Source organism: Hyla sarda, chromosome 3, assembly GCF_029499605.1.
Source record: "Hyla sarda isolate aHylSar1 chromosome 3, aHylSar1.hap1, whole genome shotgun sequence".
Lineage (NCBI taxonomy): Eukaryota > Metazoa > Chordata > Amphibia > Anura > Hylidae > Hyla > Hyla sarda.
The window spans coordinates 446,606,302-446,620,840 of NC_079191.1; the positions used below are offsets into that span (position 1 = coordinate 446,606,302).

Below are 14,539 nucleotides of genomic sequence, written 5' to 3' on the forward strand. Positions count from 1 at the left end.
TTTGGGTGCACAACACATCCCTGCATGTTTCACCCAGATCATGCTGGTATCATCAGGGGACAGAATTGGCAATCATTGAACAAATAAACAAACAACTTTGAATGCACAAATAGCAAATGGTAGAGAGCCATTTTGGACAGTGGTTATTATTATGGGCTCTTAATGGAGCCACTTACTTTTGTTCCAAGTCTCTTCATCACTGGCTCAGGGCAACAGTAAGTGGCTCTATTAAGAGCCCAGTTATAATTACTATTGTCCATATCGGCCCTTTTCTGTTTGTTATTTGTGCTTCTGTGGCTAATATCCTAAGTTGTTTATTTTCTTTCATTGTCGCCAGTTCTTTCCCCTGATGATCATGGCACCATCCGGGTGAAACATGTAGGGACATTTGTGTATTCTGTTTTCTTTTTGTATCAGGTGGTTTACACCATCTGTACTTTATACCTGGTGTAATTGTGCTCTGACTTGACCCTGCAATATTTAATATATCTAAATAAAAATGAAAATAACTGTGTCACCTGAAGCAGGTTATTTTTTCTAATTTGTTCTTTTTTCTGGTTTGTAATTTCTTTTATTTAATTTTTGTTCATTTTGACGGTGGCTTCCATCTTGAATGATATGCTTTACTGCATGACCCATGGATCATAAACAGCAATAGACATGACAAGACATTCAGATGAATTGGAGACCCTTAAAGAGGTCATTCTACAGGAAGGGGGAGGGTGATCTCTGCTGTGAATGGTGGTGGATTCAAAGTTATCTCTCTACTAGAGTCACCTTTCCCTTTGCTCTTACTGGGAAAAGATCTGTACAGAACAGGAAGTCTCAGCTTAATTATAGACCTGATGGCCAGAATGGAGACTAAAGGATTATTAAAAAATATAGATAGCAAAATAAAAAAAAATAAATAAAAAAAATCACCCAAAAATTCTTAGAATATGGTTAACATAAACACCTGGTTTAAACAATATCATTTTCTTATGACGTTCCCTGATGATGTGTGTGTGTGCATATATATATATATATATATATATATATATATATATATATATATATATACACATATTTAAAAAGAAATGTATATACAGTCATGGTCGTAAATGTTGTCCCCCCTGAAATTTTTCTAGAAAATGAAGTATCTCTCACAGGAAAGGATTGCAGTAACACATGTTTATTCCCTTTGTGTGTATATAGATCTCCTCTCCTCTGTATATATATATATATATAGATCTCCTCTCCTCTGTATATATATATTGCAGTAACACAGGTTTTGCTATACACATGTTTATTCCCTTTGTGTATATATATATATATAGATCTCCTCTCCTCTGTATATATATATTGCAGTAACACATGTTTTGCTATACACATGTTTATTCCCTTTGTGTATGTATATATAGATCTCCTCTCCTCTGTATATATATATATATTGCAGTAACACAGGTTTTGCTATACACATTTATTCCCTTTGTGTATATATATATATATAGATCTCCTCTCCTCTGTATATATATATATATATATATATATATATATATATATATATATAGATCTCCTCTCCTCTGTATGTATATATATATATATTGCAGTAACACAGGTTTTGCTATACACATGTTTATTCCCTTTGTGTATATATATATATATATATATATATATATATATATATATATATATATATATAGATCTCCTCTCCTCTGTATATATATATAGATCTCCTCTCCTCTGTATATATATATATATATATAGATCTCCTCTCCTCTGTATATATATATAGATCTCCTCTCCTCTGTATATATATATATATATATAAACAAACAAACAACAAAAACGTGGTCTCAAATGTCTGGAGGTGCTGAACCCCTAATGCGGTTGTGCATTTATACTGGGGGAGCAGATCCTCCCCTTGTAGTCCGTTGCTAGGGGCGATCCCCAGCATAAAAATGCATACAATGGAGGATGCCTGCAGCGGACTACAAGTACCACAATGGCCTCCTACACCAGATAGACGGTGTGGATATGTAACAATTAGTATAATACAATACAGGAATATGGATGCACTACTGTGGTAGATTATACAATGACATTTTCTATCCCTCAACACTGATGTTAAAATTGAGACACTCGCCAGTATATCCTTATATGAAGGACACACCAGAGCCCGCACACCAACGCCAGTATATCCTTATATGAAGGACACACCAGAGCCCGCACACCAACGCCAGTATATCCTTATATGAAGGACACACCAGAGCCCGCACACCAACGCCAGTATATCCTTATATGAAGGACCCACCAGAGCCCGCACACCAACGCCAGTATATCCTTATATGAAGGACACACCAGAGCCCGCACACCAACGCCAGTATATCCTTATATGAAGGACACACCAGAGCCCGCACACCAACGCCAAGGTTTCTCAGATGGCACGGGACCTAACGCTAATCCTACCTGTGCTTGATAAGCAGAACAGGGGCCAGTGGGCAATTACGGCAGCATTCGGCCGACTCACATCTTCCTCCCAGATACCCTCCAGTGTGACTGAGCACATGCAATGGGAGAGGGAGGCTGCAGGCCCCACCTGAGTTGGCTCATATGGGTGCCGGCCTCACAGGTGCTACCTTAATGCTGCCTGGTAGATATTCAAGGCGCATTAATGTTGGAGTTTACACACCTCCAAATATAAAATGTAAACAAACAACAAAAAACGTGGTCTCAAATGTCTGGAGGTGCTGAACCCCAAATGTGGTTGTGCATTTATACTGGGGGAGCAGATCCTGCCCTTGTAGTCCGTTGCTAAGGGCGATCCCCAGCATAAAATGCATATAATGGAGGATGCCTGCAACGGACTACATCTATATATAGATCTCCTCTCCTCTGTATATATATATATATATATATATATATATATATATAGATCTCCTCTCCTCTGTATATATATATATATATATATAGATCTCCTCTCCTGTGTGTATATATATATATATATATATATATATATATAGATCTCCTCTCCTCTGTATATATATATATATATATATATATATATATATATATATATAGATCTCCTCTCCTCTGTATATATATATATAGATCTCCTCTCCTGTGTATATATATATATATATATATATATATATAGATCTCCTCTCCTCTGTATATATATATATATATATATATATATATATATATATATAGATCTCCTCTCCTCTGTATATATATATATATATATATATATATATATATATAGATCTCCTCTCCTCTGTATATATATATATATTGCAGTAACACAGGTTTTGCTATACACATGTTTATTCCCTTTGTGTATATATATATATATAGATCTCCTCTCCTCTGTATATATATATATATATATAGATCTCCTCTCCTCTGTATATATATATATATATATATATATAGATCTCCCCTCCTCTGTATATATATATATATATATATATATATATATATAGATCTCCTCTCCTCTGTATATATATATAGATCTCCCCTCCTCTGTATATATATATATATATATATATATATATAGATCTCCTCTCCTCTGTATATATATATATAGATCTCCCCTCCTCTGTATATATATATATATATATATATATATATATATATCTCCTCTCCTCTGTATATATATATATAGATCTCCTCTCCTCTGTATATATATATATATATATATATATATATATATAGATCTCCTCTCCTCTGTATATATATATTGCAGTAACACATGTTTTGCTATACACATGTTTATTTCCTTTGTGTGTATATATATATATAGATCTCCTCTCCTCTGTGTATATATATATATATATATTGCAGTAACACAGGTTTTGCTATACACATGTTTATTCCCTTTGTGTGTATTGGAACTAAACCAAAAAAGGAGGAAAAAAAGCAAATTGGACATAATGTCACCAAACTCCAAAAATGGTCTGGACAAAATTATTGGCACCTTTGAAAATTGTGGAAAAATAAGATTGTTTCCAGCATGTGATGTTCCTTTATACTCACCTGGGGCAAGTAACCGGTGTGGGCAATATAAAAATCACACCTGAAAGCAGATAAAAAGGAGAGAAGTTCACTTAGTCTTTGCATTCTGTGTCTGTGTGTGTCACACTAAGCATGGACAACAGAAAGAGGAGAAGAGAACTGTCTGAGGACTTGAGAACCAAAATTGTGGAAAAATATCAACAATCTCAAGGTTACAAGTCCATCCCCAGAGATCTAGATTTGTCTTTGTCCACAGTGCGCAACATTATCAAGAAGTTTACAACCCATGGCCCTGTAGATAATCTCCCTGGGTGTGGACGGATGAGAAAAACTGATGAAAGGTGTCAATGCAGGATAGTCCGGATGGTGGATAAGCAGCCCCAAACAAGTTCCAAAGATATTCAAGCTGTCCTGCAGGCTCAGGGAGCATCAGTGTCAGCGCGAACTATCCGTCCACATTTATATGAAATGAAACGCTATGGAGAAGACCCAGGAGGACCCCACTATGGAGGAGACCCAGGAGGACCCCACTATGGAGGAGACCCAGGAGGACCCCACTATGGAGGAGACCCAGGAGGACCCCACTATGGAGGATACCCAGGAGGACCCCACTATGGAGGAGACCCAGGAGGACCCCACTATGGAGGAGACCCAGGAGGACCCTACTATGGAGGAGACCCAGGAGGACCCCACTATGCAGGAGACCCAGGAGGACCCCACTATGGAGGAGACCCAGGAGGACCCCACTATGGAGGAGACCCAGGAGGACCCCACTATGGAGGAGACCCAGGAGGACCCCACTATGGAGGAGACCCAGGAAGACCCCACTATAGAGGAGACCCAGGAGGACCCCACTATGGAGGAGACCCAGGAGGACCCCACTATAGAGGAGACCCAGGAGGACCCCACTATGGAGGAGACCCAGGAGGACCCCACTGCTGACACAGAGACATAAAAAACCAAGACTACATTTTACCAAAACTTAATTGAGTAACCAAAATCCTTCTGGGGAAAACGTCTTGTGGACAGATGAGACAAGATAGAGCTTTTTGGTAAAGCGCATCATTCTACTGTTTACCGAAAATGGAATGAGGTCTATAAAGAAAAGAGCACAGTACCTACAGCAAGATATGGTGGAGGTCAGTGATGTTTTGGGTTGTTTTGCTGCCTCTGGCACTGGGGGCCTTGAATGTGTACAAGACATCATGAAATCTGAGGATTACCAATGGATTTTGGGTCGCACTGTACAGCCCAGTGTCAGAAAGTTGGGTTTGTGTCCGAGATCTTGGGTCTTCCAGCAGGACAATGACCCCAAACATACATCGAAAGCCCCAGAAATGGATGACAACAAAGCGCTGGAGAGTTCTGAAGTGTCAGCAATGAGTCCAGATCTAAATCCCATTGATCACCTGTGGAGAGATCTTATAATTACTGTTGGGAAAAGGCGCCGTCCAATAAGAGACCGGGAGCAGTTTGTAAAGGAAGAGTGGTCCAACATTCCGACTGAGAGGTGTAAGAAGCTTATTGATGGTTATAGGAAGAGTGGTCCAACATTCTGGCTGAGAGGTGTAAGAAGCTTATTGATGGTTATAGGAAGAGAGGTCCAACATTCTGGCTGAGAGGTGTAAGAAGCTTATTGATGATTATAGGAAGAGTGGTCCAACATTCCGGCTGAGAGGTGTAAGAAGCTTATTGATGGTTATAGGAAGAGAGGTCCAACATTCTGGCTGAGAGGTGTAAGAAGCTTATTGATGGTTATAGGAAGAGTGGTCCAACATTCCGGCTGAGAGGTGTGAGAAGCTTATTGATGGTTATAGGAAGAGTGGTCCAACATTCCGGCTGAGAGGTGTAAGAAGCTTATTGATGGTTATAGGAAGAAACACACAAAGGGAATAAACATGTGTATAGCAAAACATGTGTCTTGAAAAATTTCATGGCTGCCAACATTTAAAGCCATGACTGTATATATAATCTTCTGCTTCTTATTTATTTAGAAGAATCTTAAAACTGAATTTCTACATTTTATAATCTATAGAAATCTGGGCTGATTATGTAAATATGTCTTTATTAGAGATTATATCTTATCTACCTTCGGGCACCACTAGGGGGAGCTCACTGCAAACAGTTGAATACAGCTCCTTTGTCTACTGTGGATCTGCAGCAGTTGCAAAACTACAACTGTCTGCATGGCTGTCCGGTCATGCTGGGAGTAGTAGTTTTGCAACAGCTGGAGGTCCACAGTTTACAGACCACTGGTCTACAGCTTTGGAGGTTTTAGCACTATGTGAATAGTTGTGGTTTGATGGGCATAGTCTCAGCTTATTATCCTAATTTTTGTTTTTTTTTACATCTTCTGTGACATGACTATAGAGCTTCATTTCTCTGCACTCTATGCTCTATGGTGAGGGGGGGGGGGTATTACAATTTGGCCCCATTCACTTCAATTAAACTGATTTGCTGCAATGCCACATACAAACTGAGAATGAGAGTGGCGCTGTTTTTGAATGAAAGTTGCTGTGTTCTCCCATTCCTGGATAGGCATGTTCAGGCTGTGTCACGAGGAAGAAGGAAAGAAAACATTCTGATTATGTAGTATAAGGCAGATCGAGATCACATTATAGCTGCTCATACAAGTCTATGGAGGGAGGATGTTCAGAGAGCAAAGGCAGAGAGTTAACTGCAAAGACACAACTGTAAGTGTAGATCTTCATCAATTGCTGGATTCACACCTTACAATGCTCAGTACTGCTCTGTAATGTTCTCCACGCTGCCGCTACTTCTGGGGGTTTGCTATAGAGAGGATATGCACAGTGTATAGAGACATCACAGCTAGTACTCTACACCCTCCAGCTCAGGGACAACTACAGAAAAATATCAAATACATGTTTTGCAATATAATGACAAGAAATCATGGTGGTCTCTGTGTAGACAGAGGATGGCTAACCCTGAATAGTTACCAAAAACACTTAAGGGGATACTCCACTGAAAACATCTTATCACTTATCCAAAGAATAGGGGATAAGATGTCCTGCCACTGGGGACCCCCGCAATCTCCGCTGCGGCACCCCTGTCATTCGATGCACGGAGTGAACTCTGATCCCTGTCCGATTACTGGTGATGCCGGCCACCACGCCCCCTCCATTCACGTCTATGGGGGAAGGCGTGACGGCTATGTACTAGCCGTCTCCCATAGACGTGAATGGAGGGGACATGGCGTGTTCCGGATGCCACCGCTGCCGGGCCCAGAGATCGTCCTTTGGATAGGGGATAAGATGTTTTCAGCTGAGTACCCCTTTAACTGTTGCAAAACTGTAATGTAGCAGAATTGTAAAGACTCCTACAAATGTTGCAAAAATACAATTCCCATCATGTTCATGTAAAAATGTTTCATAATTGTTACATTTCCCTCAATGACTCCTCCGTGTTTCTCCTGCAGTCCCTCCGTCCATCAGCGTCCCCAAGGGGCAGCTCGTCATCACCAAACGGGAAGGCTCCACGGCAGAGCTGCAGTGCGAGGTGCGGGGGAAACCGCTGCCCCCCGTCCTGTGGACCCGGGTGGACCCCAAGGAGGCCTCGTTCCCCAACGGCGAAATGATAGTGGAAACTCTGGACGGAAAACTGAGGCTGGAAAACATCACCCGAGAAATGAGCGGAACCTATAAGTGTCAAATAGCGAGATACAACGGCTTCAACATCCGCTCGCGGGAGGCCATGGTGCAGCTCAACGTGCAGTGTGAGTACAGAGAGGTGCATGCTGGGTACTGGGTGCGGGAAACTCCTTATAAAGAGGATGAATCTAGCCCCCGATTAGATACAAAGTAACAGTTACTGCACAATTCCATGTAATGTAACACTATTCTGTTCATCCAGAGCCTACTGATTCATGAATAGAATACCAGAGCAGGCATGCTGGGAGTTGTAGTTTTGCAACAGCTGGAGACACCCTGTTTGGAAAAAAGTAGGGAATTTGAAGGATGAATCAGCAAAACAGACATCCAAGTGGAGAGCGGATCATCAAGGGATGGAGTTGTGCACATTAAAGGGGTGTTCCGGACTCTGGATAGGTGCTAAATGCTGGATCGGTAGCAATCACCAGAACAAGGAGCACAACTCCCCCCCCACCCCCCAAACCCCATTGCTGCTCCATTCAAAGTCTTTGGCACTGCTGTGGTGACAGGAATACCTGATCACTTCGTGACGCCAGGGCACCGTTAGCCTATACATGGTCCAAGGTAGAGACAGCTTCTCCTGGGACAGACACTGGTAAACAGTAGTCAAATGGTGTGCACTCTGGTCATCAGTCGTCTGGCTAGAGGTCGGACCCCCATGGATCTAGCATTTATGATTTACCCAGTAGCAAGTGCTGCAGGCTGGGGTACCCCTTTATAGAAAGGTTTGGAGGTCTGACAGGTTGAAGCTTAAAATTGTCCCATGAGTTGGGATCCAAACGTTGACTTATAATAGCATTGATCTGAACCTCTGCTCTTCCTGTTCTTAGGAGTCCAGTAGGCGGTCCTATGTAGTAATTGATAGCTATCTAAGTAAACAGAGAAGGCTATAGGTCACTGAATAGGACCGCCCACTGGACTCCTTAGCCCAGACTGAGCCGAGTTTTTAATAAATATTTGACGTTATTCTGAACCTGATTCTGCTCGGCTCCTCCGGCTCCATAACACGACGCCTGCAGATCTGACGGCATTTTTATTGTGACGAGTTTCCTTTAAATGTGTAACCACCTGGAGTCTGCTCATAGATATGGAACTTTACTGAGCTCCTGTAGGGCAACACAACACCATGCAGACACTTTGGATACAGCTTGAATTTGTAGAGTTTTGGGAGAAGCAGAATTCTAGTCCCTGCCCCTTTAAGATGCATCGTAGACTATAATTATAGCAGATAGTTGGTGCTTTTGCATGTGCCCTCATTTCTAGAGTTAAAGGGGTACTCCAGTGACATTTCTTTCTTTCTTTATTTTTTAAATCAACTGGTGCCAAAAAGTTAAACAGATTTGTAAATTACTTCTATTTAAAAATCTTAATCCTTCCAGTACTTATCAGCTGCTGTATACTACAGAGGAAATTATTTTATTTTTGAATTTCCTTTCTGTCTGACCACAGTGCTCTCTGCTGACACCTCTGTCCGTATCAGGAACTGTCCAGAGCAGAAGAGGTTTGCTATGGGGATTTGCCCCTGCTCTGGACAGTTCCTGACATGGACAGAGGTGTCAGCAGAGAGCACTGTGGTCAGACTGGAAAGAACTACACAACTTCCTGCGGAGCATACAGCAGCTGATAAGTACTGGAAGGATTAAGATTTTTAAATAGAAGTAATTTACAAATCTGTTTAACTTTCTGGCACCAGTTGATTTAAAAAAGATATTGTTTTAATCGGAGTACCCCTTAAACGGGACATGGATCTTGACAGGGGGGTGAACTTTGTTAAACTGTAGAACTTTTAGGCACTGTTTTGGGACACATCCAGTGTAGACATCATAAAGCACATGTGGAACTTAACTTCATTTAAACACCTTTTGCCACTTTTCGGAAGAGTTTATGTTAAGGGGTTATCCAGGAATAGAAAAGCAGAGCTAATTTCTCTCAAAAATAGCACCATGTTTGTCTCCAGGAATTACATCTTAGCTGTATTCCCATTAATAGAACTAAGCTGCAGTACACCACCCAACCTGGGGACAGACGTGGCGCTGTTTCTGGAATAAATCAGCTCTGTTTTTCTTATCCTGGATAACCCCTTTTAATCCTTGCAGCAGGGCTGTACTAGGCAATGGGCTGGACGTGGCTTGTAGACAGGGCTAGTGAGATTGTGGCTTATTTGTTTGAGATGTGTCTAACAGGAGCTGCAGAGCAACATGTGCCCCTCCGACTCTGGTCAGGACTAGAATCACTAACTAGACAAAACTAGAGCCATTTCTATTCCCAGGCTAGGGGATGGTGGTGGAGTTGGGACATTTCCTGCATCTGTTGGCTAGGAGCTTAACATGTGACTAGATTCTGTTCTCTTCACATTCTACAATTGCAATGCAAGAAAACTCAGAAATCCAGGAAAATACATGTGCAATGTAGAAAACACAGTTATATCAGCCTTTAACACAGCGCCTTCAGCTGTTGCAAGACTACAACTCCCAGCATGCCCAGATAGCCAAAGATTCTAAAGTAGCAGAGCAGGTGAACTTCCCATCTGGGTCCGGTCTGTTTCCTCTTCCCCTATACAACAAAGCGTTATTCATTGTGTTCCTCCTCATAGTGGTCGACCACTTTGCGAGTCCAGGGCAGTGTTTTCCAACCAGGGCGCCTTCAGCTGTTGCCAAACTACAACTCCCAGCATGCCCAGATAGCCAAAGATTCTAAAGTAGCAGAGCAGGTGAACTTCCCATCTGGGTCCGGTCTGTTTCCTCTTCCCCTATACAACAAAGCGTTATTCATTGTGTTCCTCCACATTGCAAGTCCAGGGCAGTGTTTCCCAACCAGGGCGCCTCCAGCTGTTGCAAGACTACAACTCCCAGCATGCCCAGATAGCCAAAGATTCTAAAGTATCAGAGCAGGTGAACTTCCCATCTGGGTCCGATCTGTTTCCTCTTCCCCTATACAACAAAGCGTTATTCATTGTGTTTCTCCTCATAGTGGTCGACCACTTTGCGAGTCCAGGGCAGTGTTTTCCAACCAGGGCGCCTCCAGCTGTTGCAAAACTACAACTCCCAGCATGCCCGGACAGCCAACGGCTGTCCGGGCATGCTGGGAGTTGTAGTTTTGCAACAGCTGGAGGCACCCTGGTTGGGAAACACAGCTTTAGACACGTCCAGTAAACCTTATCGGGCCACCGGAGTAAGTTTGGCGCAGCGTCTGGTACAGCTCGCACCGGCGTTATTTGGAGACGGACTGTGGACTAGATGGATTATTGTCTTCAGCTGTTGCAAGACTACAACTCCCAGCATGCCCAGATAGCCAAAGATTCTAAAGTAGCAGAGCAGGTGAACTTCCCATCTGGGTCCGGTCTGTTTCCTCTTCCCCTATACAACAAAGCGTTATTCATTGTGTTCCTCCTCATAGTGGTCGACCACATTGCGAATCCAGGGCAGTGTTTCCCAACCAGGGCGCCTCCAGCTGTTGCAAGACTACAACTCCCAGCATGCCCAGATAGCCAAAGATTCTAAAGTATCAGAGCAGGTGAACTTCCCATCTGGGTCCGATCTGTTTCCTCTTACAACAAAGCGTTATTCATTGTGTTTCTCCTCATAGTGGTCGACCACTTTGCGAGTCCAGGGCAGTGTTTTCCAACCAGGGCGCCTCCAGCTGTTGCAAAACTACAACTCCCAGCATGCCCGGACAGCCAACGGCTGTCCGGGCATGCTGGGAGTTGTAGTTTTGCAACAGCTGGAGGCACCCTGGTTGGGAAACACAGCTTTAGACACGTCCAGTAAACCTTATCGGGCCACCGGAGTAAGTTTGGCGCAGCGTCTGGTACAGCTCGCACCGGCGTTATTTGGAGACGGACTGTGGACTAGATGGATTATTGTCTTCAGCTGTTGCAAGACTACAACTCCCAGCATGCCCAGATAGCCAAAGATTCTAAAGTAGCAGAGCAGGTGAACTTCCCATCTGGGTCCGGTCTGTTTCCTCTTCCCCTATACAACAAAGCGTTATTCATTGTGTTCCTCCTCATAGTGGTCGACCACATTGCGAATCCAGGGCAGTGTTTTCCAACCAGGGCTCCTCCAGCTGTTACAAGACTACAACTCCCAGCATGCCCAGATAGCCAAAGATTCTAAAGTATCAGAGCAGGTGAACTTCCCATCTGGGTCCGATCGGTTTCCTCTTCCCCTATACAACAAAGTGTTATTCATTGTGTTCCTCCTCATAGTGGTCGACCACTTTGCGAGTCCAGGGCAGTGTTTTCCAACCAGGGCGCCTCCAGCTGTTGCAAAACTACAACTCCCAGCATGCCCGGACAGCCAACGGCTGTCCAGGCATGCTGGGAGTTGTAGTTTTGCAACAGCTGGAGGCACCCTGGTTGGGAAACACAGCTTTAGACATGTCCAGTAAACCTTATCGGGCCACCGGAGTAAGTTTGGCGCAGCATCAGGTACAGCTCGCACCGGCGTTATTTGGAGACGGACTGTGGACTAGATGGATTATTGTCTTCAGCTGTTGCAAGACTACAACTCCCAGCATGCCCAGATAGCCAAAGATTCTAAAGTAGCAGAGCAGGTGAACTTCCCATCTGGGTCCGGTCTGTTTCCTCTTCCCCTATACAACAAAGCGTTATTCATTGTGTTCCTCCTCATAGTGGTCGACCACATTGCGAATCCAGGGCAGTGTTTTCCAACCAGGGCGCCTCCAGCTGTTGCAAAACTACAACTCCCAGCATGCCCGGACAGCCAACGGCTGTCCGGGCATGCTGGGAGTTGTAGTTTTGCAACAGCTGGAGGCGCCCTGGTTGGGAAACACAGCTTTAGACATAGACAACACGTCCGGTAAACCTTATTGGGCCACCGGAGTAAGTTTGGCGCAGCGTCAGGTACAGCTCGCACCGGCGTTATTTGGAGACGGACTGTGGACTAGATGGATTATTGTCCTCATCCGGCGAGGCGGTGTGTGCGACTCTGTGTGATTCACTGGCCGCTCGGCGCTGTGTGGCGTTATCTCACCGGAGAGCCGCGGTGCCCTTGTAGCTTTTAGATGAATACAAAGCACATTCTGTGCAGCAGAGCGGAGCGATAAAAAGCCAGAATTATGGAATATGCGCAACATATGGAGGTTAAAGAGGGTTAAAGTGATGCATAGACCAGCCGGGAATTGAATTTTAGGGCAGACGTAACGGAGAGCATCTGTTACTTCCTCTTATTATTCCGGTCTGTCCCGACAGCCAAGAGCAGGACTGGAGCGGCGGTAATGATGTCACATTGTGCCGCCATTACAGGTCCCATAGTTCACAGAGGCGGCTTTGTTACTGATGATAATCGCGGGGTAGAGATCACATCATTTTACCGTCATCTGCTCCACACAGAGCGGTCTCTATCCTCCGTGTCTCAGTTTAGGAATATAATGCCGGAACCGCAGTGGGGACTGACACGGTGACAGACATGGCGGTAGGTAACAGCGCAGGATGCGGATGTCTATCCAGAACAATGCAGTTCTATAACACAGAAAGGGTTAAAGGGGTATTCCAGGCAAAAACATTTTCATATATATCAACTGGCTCCAGAAAGTTAAGCAGATTTGTAAATGACTTCTATAAAAAAAATCTTAATCCTTTCAGTACTTATGAGCTTCTGAAGTTAAGGTTGTTCTTTTCTGTCTAAATCCTCTCTGATGACACCTGTCTTGGGAAACACCCATAGCAAACCTCTTCTAAACTGGGCGGTTCCCAAGACACGTGTCATCAGAGAACACTTAGACAGAAAAGAACAACTTTAACTTCGGAAGCTCATAAGTACTGAAAGGATTAAGATTTTTTAATTGAAGTAATTTACAAATCTGGAGCCAGTTGATATATATATAAAAAAAGGTTTTTGCCTGGAATACCCCTTTAATAGGATATTAAAAAATAAAATAAGTAAAAATAAAGAGCTCCACTCTTGTCCTCAGGCGGCAGGTGGTAGTGCAGATTTAGTCTAAGAGATTAGGAGACAAACCAGATGATCCCCACGGCCAGATGGGGCGCTGTTTGTAGATTAAATTAGTCATGTTTTTTTTTTTTTTCAAATTCTGGACCTTTTTTTTTAAACTTAATTCACAATCAGTTATCGGTGCAGTTGTCTTGGACAAACGGTGAGAATGGATCCAACCGGAAAGAAAAATCTCAATCTTTATTTATACCATTTGTTCATTAAAAAAAATAAACTGCATGTGTGATTCCTGCCTTATTCCAGGATGTCGTCCACATACGTATATTTATATATATATATGTGTGTGTGTGTATCTATATCTATATGTATATATATAGATAGATAGATAGATAGATAAACAAGGATAAGTTTGCCAGCACTACTGATACCAAAACTACTGCATGGACCTGGCATACAGGTGCCGGCTGCTAGGCTGAATATACATAAACAGGAGAATACAGCAGCACACTGCCAGCACACAGATACAGATACAACATGAATTGCTATACAGCTATAGTGCAAAAAAAGAAAAAGTGAGGTAATAGATAATAATAGTGAGGTATATATATATATATATATATATATATATATATATATATATATATATATATATATAGATATACACACATACACACACATATATATATATATATATATATATATATATATATATATATACACATTCATGGCTGTAAATGTTGGCACCCCTGAATTTTTTCGAGAAAATGAAGTATTTCTCACAGGAAAGGATTGCAGTAACACATGTTTATTCCCTTTGTGTATATATATAGATCTCCTCTCCTCTGTATATATATATATATATATATATATATATATATATATATATATTGCAGTAACACAGGTTTTGCTATACACATGTTTATTCCCTTTGTGTGTATTGGAACTAAACCAAAAAAGGAG

The 14,539-nt window shown here is 42.4% G+C and overlaps 1 protein-coding gene across 3 annotated transcripts in view; it reads left to right on the forward strand.

Moving 5' to 3' along the window:
* MDGA1 (MAM domain containing glycosylphosphatidylinositol anchor 1) overlaps positions 1 to 14,539 on the forward strand; it is a 429,239-nt gene that overhangs the window by 283,726 nt on the left and 130,974 nt on the right. For all 3 annotated transcript variants that reach the window (XM_056568671.1, XM_056568670.1, XM_056568672.1), the window contains one exon: positions 7,433 to 7,729. In XM_056568671.1, coding sequence (XP_056424646.1) covers positions 7,433 to 7,729 — 297 coding nt within the window. The remainder of the gene's footprint in view (positions 1 to 7,432; positions 7,730 to 14,539) is intronic.